This window comes from Protobothrops mucrosquamatus, unplaced genomic scaffold, assembly GCF_001527695.2.
Source record: "Protobothrops mucrosquamatus isolate PMUCROS unplaced genomic scaffold, P.Mucros_1.0 scaffold_262, whole genome shotgun sequence".
Taxonomy (NCBI): domain Eukaryota; kingdom Metazoa; phylum Chordata; class Lepidosauria; order Squamata; family Viperidae; genus Protobothrops; species Protobothrops mucrosquamatus.
The window spans coordinates 778249-798378 of record NW_015386338.1 but is presented as its reverse complement, the minus strand read 5'-3'; the positions used below and the strand labels follow the sequence as shown (position 1 = coordinate 798378).

At 39.8% G+C, this 20130-nt stretch overlaps 1 protein-coding gene across 1 annotated transcript in view; it reads right to left on the bottom strand.

The window, feature by feature from the left end:
* FRMPD4 (FERM and PDZ domain containing 4) overlaps positions 1-20130 on the bottom strand; it is a 153377-nt gene that overhangs the window by 17231 nt on the left and 116016 nt on the right. The window contains 2 exon segments of the mRNA XM_029287233.1: positions 923-1059; positions 1534-1653. Of these exon segments, the coding sequence (XP_029143066.1) occupies positions 923-1059; positions 1534-1653 (257 nt within the window).

Genomic DNA, 20130 nt, shown 5'->3' with positions numbered 1-20130 from the left:
AGCCACGGCCTTTTGTGCCAGTCCTTGAACAAGCAGCTGCTAGAATGTATAACCAATACAAAATGGCCAAGTGTGGGAGGGCCGCTGGACAAGTGTGGGAGGGCCACATTTACATAGAGCAGGGAGGGCTGTTAGAGGGCCGGATTAAACTGGCCCGCGGGCCGCAAATGGCCCGCGGGCCGGACTTTGGACATGCCTGACATAAAGCATAATATTGGAAATATTAGAACAGATCCTTGAAGATCTTTAGAAGTAAAAGAAAGGAATATAAAGGTGGTTTATTTGATCAAGATTCAAATAAGAGATTTATTTCCAAAGTTCTGGCAATCCTGTATGGATTGTATGATACCAAGATTGAAATGTTGATGTTTTATAGATTTTTTATAGATAAAGTATGGAATATGGGATGTAAAAATATCTACTGATAAACTTATGGGGATGAAGAGTTATTAAATTTGTCTATACATGTGGTAGTAAAGGTTGGAAGTAACATTTTAATACATTTCTTTTCTTTTTCTTTATCATATTTTTCCTTTTCCCTGCACTTTTTATTCTTTTTTACCATTTTTTTCTTTTTTAAAGTTTCCATTAGTTTTTACTACTGTAATTAAAATCTTCAACAAAAATTATATCCAAATAAAGCAATACTGTTTCAAGAGTCTGTCAGCACGCCGGTAAATTAAACAGTAAATAATAAATGAGGTTGGTGAGGAAGTTCCAGTGTTATAACTTAAGTTGATTTGACAATCATCTCCAAATGTAAAATATGAGTTAAAGTTTACTCAAATTCTTATATAAGCATAAACATTAAGAGGTTTTTTTTTCAAATAAAGCCATTAAATTTTAAAGTGGAATCCATTTCAGTCACTACAAATTTTATATAACTCTAATACACGTTATGAAACTTGTATTCTATACTTACTCAATGTACTTCAGGGAGATTTTTTGAGTGTCTTTTGTGGTCACAGTTGCAATATACATTTGTAATGCTGCCAATCGCAGTGCAATATCATATTTTAGCTCAGGCCCAAACCTCTCCTGAACCACATCATTACAGCTCTGTCAAAAAAACAGCAGAGGGAATATCAAGCTTAAACACCTTTTTTAGATACTGCATTATGACTATCTCTTCTCCAAAAAGGCAAGCTCATAATGAACAGGAACGAACACTGCCAAATGAACCATCCATAAATAACTAGGGTTAAAAGGACAAGTGTGGTATATTAAGTTGATAATTTGGAGTTACCAGAATAACACTTTTATTGTAGTGTTCACAGGGCCAAAAGCAACCTATTCCAAATCACACCCTTCCAGATTCACTGGAACAATAAACTCAGAAAATGTAGCAGATTAAAACAACAACAACAGTGAAATCTAGCTCTTCTGTATTTCAAAGTCATCAGCAGGGATGCTGAAATCCACTGTAATCAAAATATTAAAAAATAATTTTAACTGCAAGGAAACTTCAGAAAAAGAACCATGCAAGTAACTTTATTGACATTTCATGATGCTATGTTCAACTCTGTAATATACCTGTACATAGAGATATTCAAAGGCAACCACATCCCGTCTTAAAAGATCAATAGGATCCTTTGGAACAAAACTGATTCTGAACAGGCATCTCATTTTATGGGAGCTTGGTCTTTGGGTCACCTAGAGAAATAAAATAATTTCATTACAATTCAGAGGACCTGACACTGTATTCTTTCTAAAATAATTCAGGAACCATTAGATGACTGAAGGGAAATTTAAAAGAAGACATTAACTCCCAAACTGTGCAAAATAAACCATGAATTTTCTGTTTTTCTCCATGTCACTTTATAGTCAGTAGCCAAGGCAATGTTATTAGAGTGTATTTAAAAATGCTTAGCCAATTCTAAGAAAAAGGATCTCTGATGTTGATCTCAACATCAGAGACAGATATTATTTACAGTATCAACCAAGAATGAAAACCTCCTAGAATGCATATGGGTCAATATAAAAGGAAGAAAAAAATGACATTGCTATGAGCATATACTGCAGGCCACCCAACCAAACAGAAGAAATAGATGAACTTTTTGCTAACCAATTAACAAATATATGTAGGAAACATACCACAGTAATAATGGGAGACTTTAACTACCCTGCTATCAACTGGGAGACAAACTCTGCAGTAAGTGGGAGATAAAACAGATTCCTAACCAACTTAGCTGACAACTTTGTGATCCAAAACGAAGAGGAGGGAACTAGAGGAAAAGCTATACTGGACCTAATTCTTACTAATAGAGAAGAAGAAGAAGACGTCACCACAACCTTGAGCGAGAGTGACCATGTCATATTGGAATAGAATAGAATAGACAGAGAAGGGACCTTGGAGGTCTTCTAGTCCAGCCCCCACTCAAGCAGGAAAACCTATACCATCTCAGACAAGTGACTGTCCAGTCTCTTCTTAAAAACCTCCAGTGATGGAAAGCCCACGATTTCTGAAGTCAAGTTGTTCCACTGGTTAATTGTCCTCAGTGTTAGGAACTTTCTCCTTAATTCCAGGTTGCTTCTCTCTTTGATCAGTTTCCAACCATTGTTTCTTATCCTGCCCTCTGGTCTTTAGAGAATAATTTGACTCCCTCTTCTTTGTGGCAGCCCCTCAATTTTTTCTAGTAAGCTAGAAAAAGGTGGGATAGACAACAACACTTTTGGATGGATCTATAGCGGGCTAACAAACTATACTCAGCGAGTAGTCCTCAATGGTACTACATCCACATGGAGAGAAGTAAGCAGTGGGGTACCACAAAGCTCCATCTTAGGCCTTGTACTCTTCAATATTTTCATGAATGACTTAGATGAGAGAATAGAAAGGGAACTCATCAAATTTGCAGATGACACTAAACTGGCAGGAATAGCCAACACCCCAGAAGACAAACTCATGATCCAAAAAGATCTTGACAAACTTGAACAATGGGCCCTATCCAACAAAATGAATTTTAATGTGGAGAAAAGTGAAATTTTACATTTAGGCAGGAAAAATCAAAGGTACAAGTACAGATTATGCGAGACCTGGCTCAAATACAGTAACTGTGAGAGGGACCTTGGAGTCCTAGTGGACAATCACTTGACTATGAGCCAGCAGTGTGCAGCAGTAGCCAAAAAAGCTAATACAATCCTGGCTTGTATAAACAGGCATAGAATCAAGATCACGCAAAGTATTAGTACCGCTAATGAACATTATTCAATGTTTACTGAAAGAGAAAGAATTTATAAAAAAGTAGCAAAAGAAATAGAATTTTTCTTTAAAGAAAATAAGAAAGAAGATACATCACTCCAAAACATTTGGGATACAGCCAAAGCATATTTTAGAGAATTAGCCATAACTCACATGGCGAAAAAAAACCCCAAGAACAAATGAAGCTAAAGGAAGAATTGATGAAATTAGAATTAGAATTACAAAGAGTCCCACAAAAAAAGACGTCTAAAAAACAAATGGAGATAACAAAACACAAATTAAACTTAATTGAAGCTGAAGAAATGGCCCAACAAATCAAAAGAGCAAAACAAAACTTTTTTGAAAATGCTAATAAGCTGGACAGATGGTTAGCCTATAAATTAAAAAAAGAAAGCCTATAAATTAAAAAAAGAAAAAACAAATAAATAAATTGCAAGATGTGAGAGGCGATTTATAATACCAAAATGATATAATTAAAATTTTTTATGAAACACTTTATGATAAAGAAGAAATAAAAATAAGGCAGTATATAGAAAATGCTAATTTACCAAAGGTTCCAGAGAACTTCAAAAACATGTTAAATGAGGAAATAACAATGATGGAGCTGAAAGAAGTTATAAAAAGACAAAAAAATGACAAGACACCAGGCCCAGATGGGCTACCCGCAGAATTTTATAAAAGCCTACAAGATATACTAAGCCCATTAATGCAAGAAGTATGTAATGAAGTTTTAGTGGAGGGCAAACTACCAAACATATCGATAGAAGTCAATATCACTTTAATACCAAAAGAAGATTGAGATTTGACTCAGATAAAGAATTATAGACCAATATCTTTATTAAATGCGGATTATACAATTTTTGCTTCAATAATTGCAGAAAGACTGAAGAGATTTTTGATTGAATTTATAAAAACAACAACAACAACAACAACAACAATAATAATAGTTGGAAGGGACCTTGGAGGTCATCAAGTCCAACCCCCTGCTCAACTTCCGGTGGCGAGGCTTCGTCGATGGAGGCTTTTTTCTCAGCCTCCTGCCCGGGACTGCGTCAAAGCTGTCAAAACAGCTGTTTTGCGGCTCGGAACTTTCTCCCCGGGCGAAGGGGAGAAAGTGAGTTTGGTTTGGATAGGGGTTGAGTTCCCTAGTCCCCCCAGGAATGATCCTGGGGGGATGAAGGTGTGAACTCCCCCGGAGTCCAGACCTCTTCTCCGCAGCTCGGAGTGTCTTCGCTCCTCGGAGCAAAATTAGACGTCGCCGCCACTACTGCTACTTTGTATCTGCTTGTGAGTAACTTTTGAATAGACGGAACCTGACAGGGGATTTTTACTTTAGTTAAATAGTGACTTTAACTCGAAGATTTTATTGGGATTTTTGTTACTTGCTATAAGTGAAAGTGAAAAGAAAATGGCCGCGGAAGCGTTGCTTCTTTTTAACAAAAGGAAAACTTTCACTTTCTTTCCAGTTGTGGAATGATGCATTTTAAAGGACTTTAAAGAATTTTTCTTAAGTCAAGCTTTTTTAAGTTTATACTTGCTGTTGTGAGTTTTAAAAATAATTTGGCAGAATGGCTTCAAAACGTACTGGAGTTTCTGCATTGCCTAAAACAGCTATTTCTTCTCCTGTTGTGCAAGTTCAACAACAAAAACCTAGATCTCCCCCACCATCACCTCCTCCTTCCATTACACTTAAAGATCTACAAGAGGCTTTAGCTAAGTCCTCATTGCAGACTGTGAAACAAACAGAAGAACTTTTGGATAAGAAAAATCAGGAACTTTGTGAAAACATATCACATATCTTTCAAGGACTAGCAGTTCATATTGATCGTATAGAGGGACGGGTGGATGAATTAGTGGAGAAAATGGAAGGAACAGAGGACAGACTTGAGAAAGTAGAAGAAGGCGTGGAAATTCTTCAAAATGACATGGTAATGTCACAATACAGAGAGATGGAATTTGCCCTGAGAATCAGGGGTCTTAAAGAGGACTTACAAGAGAAACTTAAGGAGGAAGTCATTACAGCTTTGGCCCTGGTATTGAATTGCAACCCAGAGATGATTTGTGGAGAAATAGAAAAATTTTAGAGTAAATTCCTGGGTTGCACGTCAGAGAAACATACCTAGAGATGTGGTTGTTTATTTTACCACAAGAGTACGTCGTAATGAAATTATACAGCTCTTTTATCAGCAGAGATTTCAAATTGCTGCACAAGATATTATACTTTTAAAAGAAATACCTTCTAAGATTTTAAGAAGAAGAAAGGACTTTACTTTTTTGGCTCAGGAGTTAAAGAAGCAGCAGATGCCTTTTAGATGGGAGATTCCTTTGGGTATTGTGGTAAATTTTGCAGGGACCAGATACAGGTTAAATTCTGTTCAAAAAGCTAAAGATTTTTATTTGTCGGTCCTGAAAGCTGATTTGTCACCATCATCGACATCTAAAGGCACAGGAAGATTTGATGGAGCAACTTGTTGTGGAATTGCCTGGGGCCATGTCTTTATCTGCAGGAGATCCTCAGAATCAACAAAAGTTGGGAGTGAATTCAAAGGAGCAAAGGATGACCCGTGCTGCTTATAGGCGTAAAGAGAGAGAGCAACAACAGAAAGAAATTGTATCTATAACATATTCACCGTCTTTGGAGCCAGTGGGAGGGGCGAGGCCAAAGAGATCTGCAACGACAGACTTGCAGGGAATGCTTAGCAAGCTTCATAAGCCAAAGGATGGATAAGTTGATGACACTGGAAGTGAGACTTTATTATGGAAATGGAAGAAATTAGTTTAATATTTGAAATAATATAAAAAGGATTATATGTTTGTAAAGAACTTATAGTATTTTGAAAGATTTAAAATATTTGATAAACTTAAGATTGGGATTTTATTTTACTTTTCCAGCTGTGAAGAAGGAAGTATTGACCTAAGATTTTTATTGAAAGTATTGACTTGAGAGTGAAGAAAGTGAAGGAAAAATTTAAGTGTAAAATGTAAGAAAAAATCTATATAAGATGGTTGATAGATAATTAGATCTTTAAAAACTGTTTTGAGCTTAAATGTTGAAGGTGGATAGATTATATTTAGAGAAAGTATGGAGTGAATAAATATCATATAGTTTTTGAGTAGATACAGTTGCAAGAAAAAGTATGTGAACCCCTTGGGATAACGCGGAGTTTTGCATGAATTGGTCATAAAATGTGCTCTGAACGTCATCTAAGTCACAACAATAGAAAAACACAGTCTGCTGAAAATAATAATACACAAACATTACATGTTGCCATGGTTTAATTAAACATAACATGTAAACATTCACAGTGCAGGGAGGAAAAAGTATGTGAACCGTTGGACTTAATAACTGGTTGACCCTCCTTTGGCAGCAATAACCTCAACCAAACGTTTCCTGTAGTTGCAGATCAGACCTGCACAACGATCTGGAGTAATTTTGGACCACTCCTCTTCACAAAACTGTTTCAGTGTAGCAATATTCTTGNAAAAATTTTCAATAAAAAAAAAAAAAAAAATACTTCACGTGATCTTGATTCTATCCCTCTGTTAATGCAGCCTAGCACTGTGTTGGCTTTTTTGGCAGCTGCAGCGCACTGCTGGCTCATATTTAAATAATTGTCCACTAGGACTCCGAAATCCCTCTCACAGTTACTACTATTGAGCAAGGTACCCACTATACTATACCTGTACATTAGGTTTTTCTTGCCTAAATGTAGAACCTTACTTTTTTCACCACTAAATTTCATTTTGTTAGATAGCGCCCAGTTTTCAAGTCTGTCCAGATCCTCCTGTATCCTAAGCCTGTCTTCTGTAGTGTTGGCTATTCCTGCCAGCTTGGTATCGTCTGCAAATTTGATGAGTTCCCCATCTATCCCCTCGTCCAAATCGTTGATGAAGATGTTGAAGAGCACTGGGCCCAGAACAGAGTCCTGGGGCACCCCACTACATACTTCCCTCCATGTAAATGTGGTTCCGTTGAGGACCACATGCTGAGTACAGCCGGTCAGCCAGCTACGGATCCATCTGGTGGTAATGCTGTCTAACCCACATTTTTCTATCTTATCAAGTAGTAGGTTGTGGTCTACTTTGTCAAATGCCTTACTGAAGTCCAAGTAAATTATATCCACAGCATTCCTCTGGTCCACTAATTTTGTCACTTAGTCAAAGAATGCAATAAGATTTGTCTGGCATGATCTGTTTTTGACAAACCCATGTTGGCTTTTAGTAATGACTTTGTTTGCCTGTAGGTATTCGCTGATTCGTTGTTTGATCTTCCTAGGTATTGAGATCAGGCTGATAGGTCTGTAATTTCCTGGATCCATTTTTTTTCTTTTTTGAAGATGGGAACTACATCAGCTCTTTTCCAGTCCTCTGGTAGTTCCCCAGTGCTCCAGGATCTTTGAAAAATATAGTTCAGTGGTTCTGAGATCACATCTGCCAGTTCCTTGAGAACCTTGGGGTGTAATCCATCTGGTCCTGGTGATTTGAACTTGTCTAGGCTGGAGAGGTGCTCACTTACCATTTTCTTGCCTATCTTAACTTGTATTTCTATTCTGTTTTTTTATGGCACTATTTTTGATAGGTTGGTCTGTTTTTTCCCTTTGTGTAAAGACATGCAAAAAACGAGTTAAATAGTTTTGCTTTCTCCCTATTGCTTGTCACCTTGCCACTTTCACCCACTAATGGACTGATCGTTTCCTTCACTTTTTTCTTGTTTTTTACATGTTGAAAGAAGCTCTTTTTTGTTATTTTTGACTTTGATCGCAAGCCTTAGTTCATTTTGAGCCTTAGCTTTCCTCACTTCATCTTTGCAGCCTCGGGCTATTTGCTGATATTCTGACTTAGTTATGTGTCCTTCTTTCCACTTTCTATACTTGTCCTTTATATCTTTCAATTGATCAGAGAGTTCTTTATGCAGCCATGCTGGTTTCTTTTGAGAGCTGTTATTTTTCCTCTTTGTTGGTATTGTGCTAGACTGGGATTTTATTATCTCACTTTTCAAAATTTCCCAAGCTTCTTGAGTTGTTTTCCCCTGGAGGATTCTCATCCATGGAATCCTTCCCAAACCCTCTCTAAGTTTATTGAAATTAGCTCTCTTGAAGTCCAAGACTCTAATTTGACTGTGTTCTATTGCTTGTGCTTCCATAATGTTGAATTCTAATATTGCATGATCACTTCTTCCCAAGGTTCCTTCAACACCTTTTATTATTTCATCTCTGTTAGTGAGAATTAGGTCCAAAATGGCTAATCCCCTAGTTCCCTTCCCTACTTTTTGGGAGACAAAGTTGTCTGCTAGGTTTGTCAGGAATCTGTTTGATCTTCCACTTGGTGCAGAGTTTGTCTCCCAGTTGATGTCAGGGTAGTTAAAGTCCCCCATTACTATTGTGATGTGCTTCCTACATACCTTAGTTAATTGACTAACAAAAAGTTCATATATTTCCTGTGTTTGGTTGGGTGGCCTATAGTATACACCTATGGCAATGTCGTTTCCCCCCTTTTATATTGACCCAAATGCATTCAAGACAGTTTTCATCATTGTTGTGCTCTATTTCTGTAGAGATGTAGTTATTTCTTATATAGAGAGCAACTCCACCTCCTCTTTTATTTGGTCTGTTTCTTTTAAATAATTTAAATCCCTCTAGCTGTGTGTTCCATTTGTGGGTTTCATCCCACCACGTTTCTGTAATATCATATCTGCCCTCATTAACCTGAATTTCTAGTTCACTCTGTTTGCTGTTCATACTCTGTGCATTGGTGTATAGACATTTGAGTCCTTTATGACCGACCCTGTGTTTATTTTCTACATAACCTGTGTGATGCCTGAGTTCCCCTATTGTCTTACCACCTATTTGGTTAGTGCACTTTGTGTGGCACTCGCTATTAAGAGCTTGATTTTGCTTGACAGCAAGGTTGATGTTCTTGTTCACACACACATCTATGTTACATGCACTGATAGCCCTATAATTTTTAGACTGCCAGGGACAGGGATGTTCTGTATCAATTAGCTCACTGTCCCCGCTGTTTAGTTTAAATATTCCTCCAGAAAATCTGTGAATTTATAGCCGAGTAACTCAGTCCCTTTCTTTGATGGATGCAAACCATCTCTTTTGTACATTTTTTCATTGGACCAGCTGCTGACATCGTGACTAATATATCCAAAGCCTTCCCCTTTTCTCCACTCCTTTAGCCACATATTGAATTGTGCTATACACTGGCCTTTTCCATTTTGGTCCTTATACACTGGTAAGACCTCTGAAAAAATAAGCCTACAGCCTATTCTGCTAAGTTCCTGCCCCAGGCTCTGGAAGTCATTCTGCACAGAGAGTACATTTTTTTGAGACAGATTGTTAGTGCCAAGATGTACAACAGCCTCCACATCACAGTCCTTGCTGGCATTCTTGATTATTTTACAAATACGCTTCTTGTCCCTACTGGCAGTAGCACCTGGGAGACACCTGACCTCTTTCGAAATCTCTGTGTCCTTTCCTAAATTTACATCCCTTATAATTGAATCACCAACCAGAAGGTGGCTTCTCTTTTTGGGTGACTTTCTGTTCTTGCAAGTGCCTTTCTGTTCTTATACATCCAGATAAAAATGGATTTTTACCAAAGAGACAAATAAAGAACAATCTAAGAATAATTTTAGATATTTTGAAATATTACAAAATGCCTCCAGGGAAGCAAATGGCATTAATTTTTTTAGATGCACAGAAAGCTTTTGATAATGTCAACTGGCAATTTATGGTACAACAATTAAGCTATATGGACTTTGGAGAAAATTTTATAAATATAATCAAAACAATTTACCATAGACAAAATGTCTGGCTGAGGAATTCTGGGAGTTGAAGTCCACAAGTCATAAAAGGGTCAAGTTTGAAGACCCCTGACCTAGAAGGACATGACCTACAACTTGAATGGCATGCCTTTCTAAGGTATGGGAAGAATAAAATCCATAAATACTTTCAAAATCATTATATAAGAAATGCCTTGCTTTTGACATTAGAAAACATAAAAATGAAAATTTATATGAAAATACCAGAATGGATCTCGGCAATGGAAGCGTTTGTGCACCCAAATTTAATCAACTATGAGAAACTTGTGACATACAAAGACATTTTGAATACTGATGGGAAATTACAAACTAAAGAAGAACTGGAAGAACAGGGTATTGAGCTATCATTTGCAAATGCAAATGAGATACGAAAAAGATACTAAAACATATGGTTTCTATAAAGATCAAACTGTGTTTGACCAGATACTATTGTCACCAGATGAGAAACTGATCAAGAAACTATAAATTTTTGTTAAACCTCAAGATAGAAGATGAACAAGTTAAAGAAACAATGATAACTTGGGCAAAAAACTTTGAGCACAATGTAGCATTACAAAAATGGCAAAACTTGTGGGAAGTTTTATATAGAAAGAAAATCTATATAAAATGTTTTTTAGATGACATTTACCACCTGCACATTAGCAAAAATGTTTAAAAACATGTCTAGTAATTGTTGGAAATGTAGGCAAAAGCCAGGCACGTACTATCATCTTTGGTGGACATGCCCTAAAGCAAAAAAAAATTTGGTCAAAAATACACAAATGGCTACAGAAAATGTTAAGAAAACATGTAGATTTTAAGCCAGAATTATTTCTTTTAGGTATAATTACAGAGAACTATGACAAAAATTGTATATATTTAATATTACAGGTATTAACAGCAGCGAGAATTGCATTTCCACAGTATTGGAAAAACAAGGAAACATCACTGGGAGAAGACATAATCAGGAAAATTTTAGATTGTGCGGAAATGGATAGGCTCACACTGAAAATGAAAGAGAAAGAAGATACAGAATATTTCCAAACATGGGATAATTTCTATGAATGGCTGGAAAAATGGAGTACAGAGTAGAAATGGAAGTTGTATTACTATTAATGTTAAATATGTGAACCCAGACAACACGTTGTTAATTAAGCACTAAAGATTTGTAACTATAAAAACTTAATAAAATATATATTAAAAAAGAGTACTGGGCCTAAGATGGAGCCTTGTGGTACCCCACTACTTACTTCTCTCCATGTGGATGTAGTACCATTGAGGACTACTCATTGAGTATGGTTTGTCAGCCAGTTACAAATCCATCTGGTGGTGATGTTGTCTATTCCACCTTTTTCTAGCTTACCAAGCACTAGGTTGTGGTCTACTTTGTCAAATGCCTTACTGAAATCTAACAATACTATCTCCACAGTGCTTTGCTGGTCTACTAATTTGGTCACTATCAAAGAATGAAAAGATTGGTTTGGCATGATCTGTTTTTAACAAACCCCTGCTGGCTACCAGTTATAACTTTGTTTGCTTCCAGTTGTTTGCAGATCTGTTTTTTGATTATCTTTTCCAGGATCTTCCCAGATATTGATGTTAGACTGATTGGTCTGTAGTTTTCTGGGTCTGCTTTTCTTCCCTTTCTTCAAGATGGGAACCACATCAGCCCCTTTCCAATCCTCAGGAACTTCCCCTGGTGCTCCAGGATTTTTGAAAGATATGGTGCAATGGTTCTGAGGTAATAACTGCCAGGTCCTTCAGAACTCTGAGATGTAATCTGTCAGGTCCCAGTGATTTACATTCATCAAGGTGTTCTCTTACCATTTTCTTGCTTATTTTAATTTTTGTTTCTAGTTTGTCTTTCACAGTAGTTTTTTTGGTATGTTGTGCTATAATTTCTTTTTGTGTGAAGACTGATTCAAAGAATGAGTTAAGCAGCTCTGCTTTCTCTCTATTGCTTGTTATTTCCTTGCCACCTTCTCTCTTTAGTGGACCTACAGTTTCCTTGACTTTTTAAGTGTTATAAATATGTTGAAAGACTTTTTTTATTATCCTTGATTTCTGTTGCAAATCTTTCTTCATTCTGAGCCTTTGCTTTCCTGACTTCGTCTTTGCATGTTCTGGCTGTCTGCTGATAATCAGTCTCAGTTATGTGTCCCTCTTTCCATTTTTTGTACTTGTCCTTTTTGTCTTTGGCTATCTTTGTATAGCCATGGATTTCTTGTTTTTCTTTTTCAGTGGTATTGTGCTGGACTGGGCTTTTGTGATCACATTTTTCAGGGTTTTCCACACTTCCTGGGTTGTTTTCCCCTTTAGGATTTTCATCCATGGAATCTTTCCTAGGTTCCCTCTGAATTTGTTAAAATCAGCTCTTTTGAAGTTTAAGACACTGGTTGAATTATTTTCTATTGCTTGTGTTTGCATTATATTGAATTTCAGTATGATGTGGTTACTTTCCCCCAAGGTTCCGGCAACTTCAACTCCCTCATCACTTCTTCTCTATTAGTAAGAATTAGGTGCTTTACTTCTAGTTTCCTCCTCTACCTTTTGGATGACAAAGTTGTCGGCTAGGTTGGTTGGGAATCTAATATCATGGTTCTGACAGACAGAGACAAATAAAGCAGAGCTCCGAAGCTTAAAAATTCCTCAAAGAACATGTTCATTAGTTACAAAGTATTGGTACGATCAAAAGTGAAACCAAGTCTGAAATCCCCCCCCAAAATTCCCAGTAACAAAGTATAATGTCCCACCCATTCATTTGGCGGGCTTTCTTATACAATGCCCAGTCCCTGATCGCGGGAGCAGCAAATGACCTTGGTTCCCATGGGACAGAAGATTATTTTGACTAGTGAAGCACCTGGGCAAGCCCCCCTCGCTCAGTTCTATGTGGCAACCTAGAATGAAGAGAAAGATGGCTGCAGCCAGGCTCATTGTAGAGTTGACATTCGGCCCCCTTTAAAAGGAAATAATCTTCTGTAGGGGAAACAAAAAGCACATTAGGTATTTCCTCGAAGCTTGTGAGGATGTCTGTTGTAAAATTTATATATTAACCATTTTGCTTTCACATCTGTACATTTCAACCACGTAGCTTCTGACAGTGGATAGCCTTTCCACTGAGCAAGGTATTGTAATTTCCCCTTATACAACCTAGAATCAAGAATTCGTTTTATCTCATAATGTGCTTCCTTCTCTACCTCTATTGGACCCAGCGGTTTCTTTGGAATAGGTCTTAAAGAGGACTTAGAAACAGCTTTCAACAGACTACAATGGAACACAAGGTGGACCTTTCCCAAAAGCCGTGGAAGCTTTAACTCCACAGTAACAGGATTTATGATTTTGGTGATAGGAAAAGGGCCCAGAAACTTTGGCCCCAATTTTTTGTCGGGTAACTTCAATCTCAAATACATAGTTGAAAGATAAACCTTTTCCCCAACATAAAATGGTCTTTGAGGGGAACGTTTCTTATCAGCCTGTTCCTTGTAAACCTTAGTGGCTTGGGTTAAGGCTTTTTTTACATTTGCCCAAACACTTTGAAAGGAGGTCACCCACTGATCCAAAGTTTGGGAGGCAGGTGGCTCCTGGGGGTACTCAGGCATAGGCACAAAATCCCTCCCAGTAACTTAAATGGTGTAAGACCAGTGCTACTGTGCACAGTATTGATGTAGGCTACTTCAAAGAAAGTAGTTAGTCTGCTGGTAATTAACATAGCATCTGAGGTACTGCTCCACCATTGAGTTCGCATGTTCAGCCACTCCATTAGTACTCGGATGAAAAGCCGATGAGAGCCCAAGTAGACCCAATAAGCTTAACAAACTCCATCCAAAACTTCACAGTGAATTGAACCCCTCTGTCCGAAATAATCCGCTTAGGAGATCTGTGGAGCCGATAGATGTGCTTCAAAAACATCTTGGTCAGTTTCTGAGCAGAGGGAAGTCCTGAACAAGTGATGAAATAAGCTTGTTTGGAAAACAGATAAATCACAGCCCATATTACAGTATTTCCCTTGCTCTTGGGCAGGTCCACTATAAAATACATAGTTTTTTTTCCCCAAGGCTGGGAAGGGTCAGCTACCTGCTGCAGGAGCTCTGGAGGCTTTCCAGGATGTTTCTTCATAGCAGCGCAGGTAGCACAGCTTTTTACATAACTCTCAATGTCTTTTTTCATGCCTGGCCACCAGAACTGCCTTCGTACACAATGTAATGTTTTCAGGAACCCAAAGTGACCAGCCTGCTTTGCATCATGACTGCGCTGAAGGACTTTGATCCTGAGGGCACTTGGGAGGTATAACTTAGAACCCTTCCAGGCTAGCCCTCCCCGAAGGGTTAATAGAGATTTATTGTCCTTGAACCAGGTGTCAGTCTCTAATTGCTCTTTAAGTCTTTTCAGTAAACGGTCATCAGGACCGGTGGATTGCTTTTGAAATTGAGTTCCAGTGGTTATTTGAGAGGTAGATTACAGTAGAGGAATGATAGAATTAATGATTTCCTCTCGGTGGCATTTGAACTGAAGCATCCTAGACAAAGCATCAGCCAAAAAATTCTTACCCTCTGGAAGATACTTTAAGGTGAAATTGAAACAGTTGAAGTATTGAGCCCACCGGACTTGTTTTGGGGATAATTTACAGGGGGTTTTCAGAGTTTCCAAATTTTTGTGATCAGTCCACACTTCCAAAGTTATCTCCCCTACTTCCAAGAAGCAGTGGCCATGTTAATAGTGCCCATCGTACCACAAAAGCCTCCTTCTCCCAAACGGCCCATATCCTGTCTGTGTTGGTCAGCTTTCGGGAAGTGTAAGTGCAGGGTTGCAATTCCCCAGTGATTTTTTTTGTAAGAGGACAGCACCCACAGCCATTATCACCCTCATCAGCTTGAATGATGAATTGCTTTTCAGGGTCAGGGTGTTTGAGAACAGGTTTGGCTGCAAAGAGTCTTTTTAGTTTCTCGAATGCAGTTTGGCACTCTAGGGACCATGGCAAAGGCTGACAAGGTCAGGGTTTCCCCCCCCCCCTTTCCCCATTTTCAGTAAGTTGGTTATCGGCATGGCTATCTTTGTGAAAGAGGGGATAAATTGGCGGTAAAAATTAGCAAACCCCAGAAAGCTTTGAAGCTGTTTACAGGTGCGAGGGGTTGCCATTCCAATACAGCTTTCACTTTTGCAGAATCCATTTCTATTCCCTCATTTGAAATTCAGTACCCTAGATAGTCAAGGCGTGTCTGGTGAAACTCACATTTAGATAGCTTTGCATACAGTAGTTTCCTCAGTACTTCACGGACCAATTTAATGTGCTTTTCCATAGTCTCAGTGTAAATGAGAATGTCATCAAGATAAACTAAAATCCCTTTGTACAAATGATCATGGAGCACCTGGTTGATTAACTGCATAAATACAGCAGGGCTCCTTGTAGTCCAAAAGGCATCACTTTAAATTGGAAGTTTCCCAAGGGGCAATTGAAAGCAGTTTTCCATTCGTCCCCCTCCTTAATCCAGACTCAGTAATAAGCCTCTCTTAAATCCAACTTTGTAAAAAAATTTCCCTTTGGCCAGGTGGGCCAACATGTCCATCATTAAAGGAAGGGGGTACATGTTCTCTATGCTGACAGCATTTAACCCTTTAAAATGCACGCATAATTTCAGTAACCCATCTTTCTTGTCTTTGAACAATACAGGAGCTGCTACACATGATTTTGCTGGTTGGGTAAAACCCCGAGCCAGGTTCTTATCAATGTACCCTCTTAACTCCTTCATCTCTGTGGGCATCATTGAGTACATTTTTGACTTTGGGAGCTTGGCCCCGGGGAAGATTTCAATGGCGCAGTCATTGAAGATTTCAATGGTGTAGCCAGGTGGTGGTGGGGGGAGGACATCACAATCTTTCTCACTAAATGCCTGAGCTAAATCATGGTATTCAGTCAAGAAAGCTGGATTTCTGGCAGCTTTTCTACAATGGTCTTTAGTGTTTCAAGGTGCTTCTCCTGAACCTCATTTATGGTATGGCCCTTTATATCACTGGTGGTGGCAGGTGGGAGGGGACCTGTCCCCAATCTTAAAGTCCTCACTCCATTGTCTCACCAGATGTTTAGGCGCCATTTGTCGAGTCAGGCCAGACCCAAAATCACAGCCTCAGTCATTTTTGGGATCACTATAAAACGAATGATTTCCCAGTGCTGACCCATTTCCAATCACACTGGTTCTGTCAGGTGCGTGGTAGGTGCGCCTCCAATAAAGCTTGTTCAAATTTCATGGCTGGGGTAACAGCCTTGCTTGAATCCCCAGCTTGAATACTGTGGGCAGATTAATTAGGCACCTGGTGCAACCTGAGTCTATTAATAATAATAATAATAAAGTTGGAAGGGACCTTGGAGGTCATCGAGTCCAACCCCCTGCCCAGGCAGGAACCCTACACCATTTCAGACAAACGGCTGTCCAGTCTCTTCTTAAAAACTTCCAGTGTTGGAGCATTCACCACTTCTGGAGGCAGGTTGTTCCATTGGTTAATTGTTCTAACTGTCAGGAAGTTTCTCCTTAGTTCTAGGTTGCTTCTCTCCTTGATCAGTTTCCACCCATTGCTTCTCGTCCTGCCTCCAGGCGCCTTGGAGAATAGCTTGACTCCCTCTTCTTTGTGGCAGCCCCTGAGATATTGGAACACTGCTATCATGTCCCCCCTTGTCCTTCTCTTCGTTAAACTAGACATACCCAGTTCCAGCAACCGTTCCTTATATGTTTTAGCCTCCAGTCCCCTAATCATCTTTGTTGCTCTTCTCTGTACTCTTTTTGGGTACTATTATCTTGGCAGGAATGGCAAAAGGTGGGATGGGCTGACTTACCATCAGATCCTCCTCACCTTCCTCATCACTATCGTAGGGCGCCAGCATCTGCTGTGGCTCAGACTGGGCTTTCGTCTCAAACTCGGTAGGAGGGGAGGCCTTGATGACCGGATCTTGACGTGCCCAGTTTGACTTCTCTCTTCCTCCTCTGGGAGCTTTTTGCGGGTTTGTGGTGGCAACTGGTGTGCTTCTAGGTTGGGGGTTGGAGCCAGGAACTCCACAGCAGGATGACCCATTTGACCGCATCAGTAGCACTTGATAGGAGCCCTAGCTGGCACTTGGGAGACACTGGTGGTTGTGGTGGCTTGGGGACATTGACCAAAAAGGCGTTTCTCTTGGACACGCTGTAGCCTAGGTTTGGCTGTGCTTGGCTTCCTAGGGCGGTCCAATTCGATGTCCAACGTCACTGCCATGCTGTACCATTCCCGGAATTGGTTGGGAATGCCCCGATAGATGCAAGCTTGGAGCAAATCGCAGTCTAGCCCCTGCTTGAAGTAGTTGATCGACAATCCAACGGAGGCCTACATGAAAGGCCCTGCAGCCCAGCAACCCAACCCAGCCTAACAAAGTGGAGACCAGCATAGCAAACTAGGCCACGCGATGCACCAGCAGCTTGAATGGTGGAGAAGAGGCGGCCAACGGCAGCATGAAGCAGCAGACCAGTGAGATGGCTGGGAGAAGCGAAAAGGAGGCGGCCGGCAGCAATGCGAAGCAGCGGACTGGTGAGGTGGCTGGGGGCAGCGCAGAGGCGGTGGTGGGCGGCGGCAGCGGTGGATCGGGACACCTGCAGGCAGCGGCGAGGCAGCAGAGGTGAACCGGGAGAACTGCAGGCAGCGGCAAGGCAGCAGCGGTGAACTTGAGGCCTGCAGGTGATGGTGTTCTTTTCTGCAGACTGGGAGGCCTGCAGGTGGAGGTGAGGCAGCAGCAGCAGACTGGGAGGCCTGCAGGCAGCAGCAGTGAGGCAGCGGTGAACTGGAGGCCTGCAGGCAGCAGCGAGACAGCACGACAGAGACAGCAAAGCAGCGGAGGACCCGACTGGCAGCCTGAAAAAACCTGGCTGAACGTCGGAGACAGAGCAACGGCTAGAGGCAACTGAGAACAACCAGAAAGACTGGCTGAGCACAGAAAGGCAGTCGTAAAACCAAGGCAGAGAAGACAGAGATAAATAAGGAGCAAATCAAGAAAACAGTAACCCTTAACCTCAATGTAAACTGTAATTTCTCTTCTCTCAAAACCAAAGGGCATACTACCTCATACTTCATATACACTAAAATAACAAGGCACAAAAACAAGGACAACCAGGCAGAAAAAAGGACAGCAAAATAGGCATAATTACCCAGAACAGAGAAGCTAGAAACAAGGCCAACAGCAAAACACATCCACCAACCAAAAAGAGGGACTATCAAACACCAAACTCATGGAACAGATGAACGATACTATTGTGGCATGCAATACATGTTCCATGTATGCACTGATGCCCAAAGAACAACGAAACTATACATGCCTTAGATGCAAGTTATGTGAACTACTACAGGAAAAGATTAGGAACTTAGAGGCAACTCTAGACAAACTCCAACGTACGAAAGAAAGCTCCACCCAAACCAAACCAAACAACGAACAAATAACTCCCAGAGGACTTAACCCTACTAATAAACCGTTGGAGGAAGACAAATAGAGCTATGTCACATGCAGAAGGAAACACAATACCCAAACAAAAAAACAGCATACAACAAACAAACCTCTTCTGCCCGATCACCAGAAGTAGCCCCATTAAAACTGAGCAATCGATTACTCCCCTTAGATGGAAACATGCAGACCCACAACCACCCCTCAAAGAAGACAAGCAGACACCTAGCAAAAAACTTCAAATATCCCTAAAAAGTCAATTCAAATATCCCTAAAAAAGCTACATCAACAAACACACCTGAGATAAACTGAAAAGCACCACAGACTGCAGCCCCCCCAAAAGAAAGGAAAGTGTTGGTAATAGGAGACTCTATCCTCAAAGGAAGAGAACCATCCATCTGCAGACCAGACATACAATCCAGGGAGGTATGCTGTCTCCCTGGAGCAAAAATCAAAGATGTGGTTGAGAACCTAACCAAAATAATTAGGCCAACAGATTACTACTACCTCCTCCTCCATCACATTGGGACGAATGACACAACAAACAACCTGAGTACAATAGTGAGGGATTACAAACAACTAGGCAACAAATTTAAGAAGCTAGGAGCAAAAGTAGTGTTCTCATCAGTACTCCCAACGAAAAGCCAACACCCATTGAGGGAAAAAAGAATTTTAGAAATAAACCATTGGCTAAAGGGTTGGTGTTGCCAAGAAAACTTTGGTTCCCTGGATCATGGACTGAATTTCCTACACAAAGGACTATTGGCAAAGGATGGGCTACACCTCACAAAAACAGGCAAAAATGTACTTGGGAAAAAAACTGGCCCAACTCATCAGGAAATGCACATGATCAAAGATAAAATCTCTCCAGAATGTATATGAGTCAATATAAAAGAGAGAAAAAGTGACATTGCCGTAGGTGTATATTACAGGCTACCCAACCAATCAGAAGAAATAGTTGAACTCTTTGCCAACTAGTTAATAAATGTATGTAGGAAGCATACCACAGTAGTAATGGGAGACTTCAACTATCTAGATATCAACTGGGAGACAAACTCTGCAGTGAGAGAATCAAACAGATTCCTAAACAACCTAGCCAACAACTTTGTCACCCAAAAAGTGGAGGAGGGGACTAGACATAAAGTTATACTGGACTTAATCATTACAAATAGAAAAGAAGTGACAGGGGGAATTGAAACTGCAGAAACTTTGGGTGAAAGTGACCACGTTATACTGAAATTTAATATAATGCAAACACTAGCAATAGAAAACAATCCAACCAATGTTTGAAACTTCAAAAGAGCCGACTTAAACAAACTCAGAGAGAACCTAGGAAAGATTCCATGGATGAAAAGCCTAAAGGGGAAAACAACCCAAGAAGCATGGGAAACTCTGAAAAATATGATCACAAAAGCCCAGACCACTACAATACCATTGAGAGAAAAAAAACAAGAAATCCAAGAAGAAAAAAGCATGTCTGCACAAAGATCTCTCTAACAAACTGAAAGACAAAAAGGACAAATACAAAAAATGGAAACAGGGGCACATAACTAAGGTCAGTTATCAGCAGATAGCCAGAATATGCAAAGATGAAGTCAGGAAAGCAAAGGCTTGAAACAGAAATCAAGGGCAATAAAAAAAGTTATGCGACCCCCGAGCAAATTGGAAAAA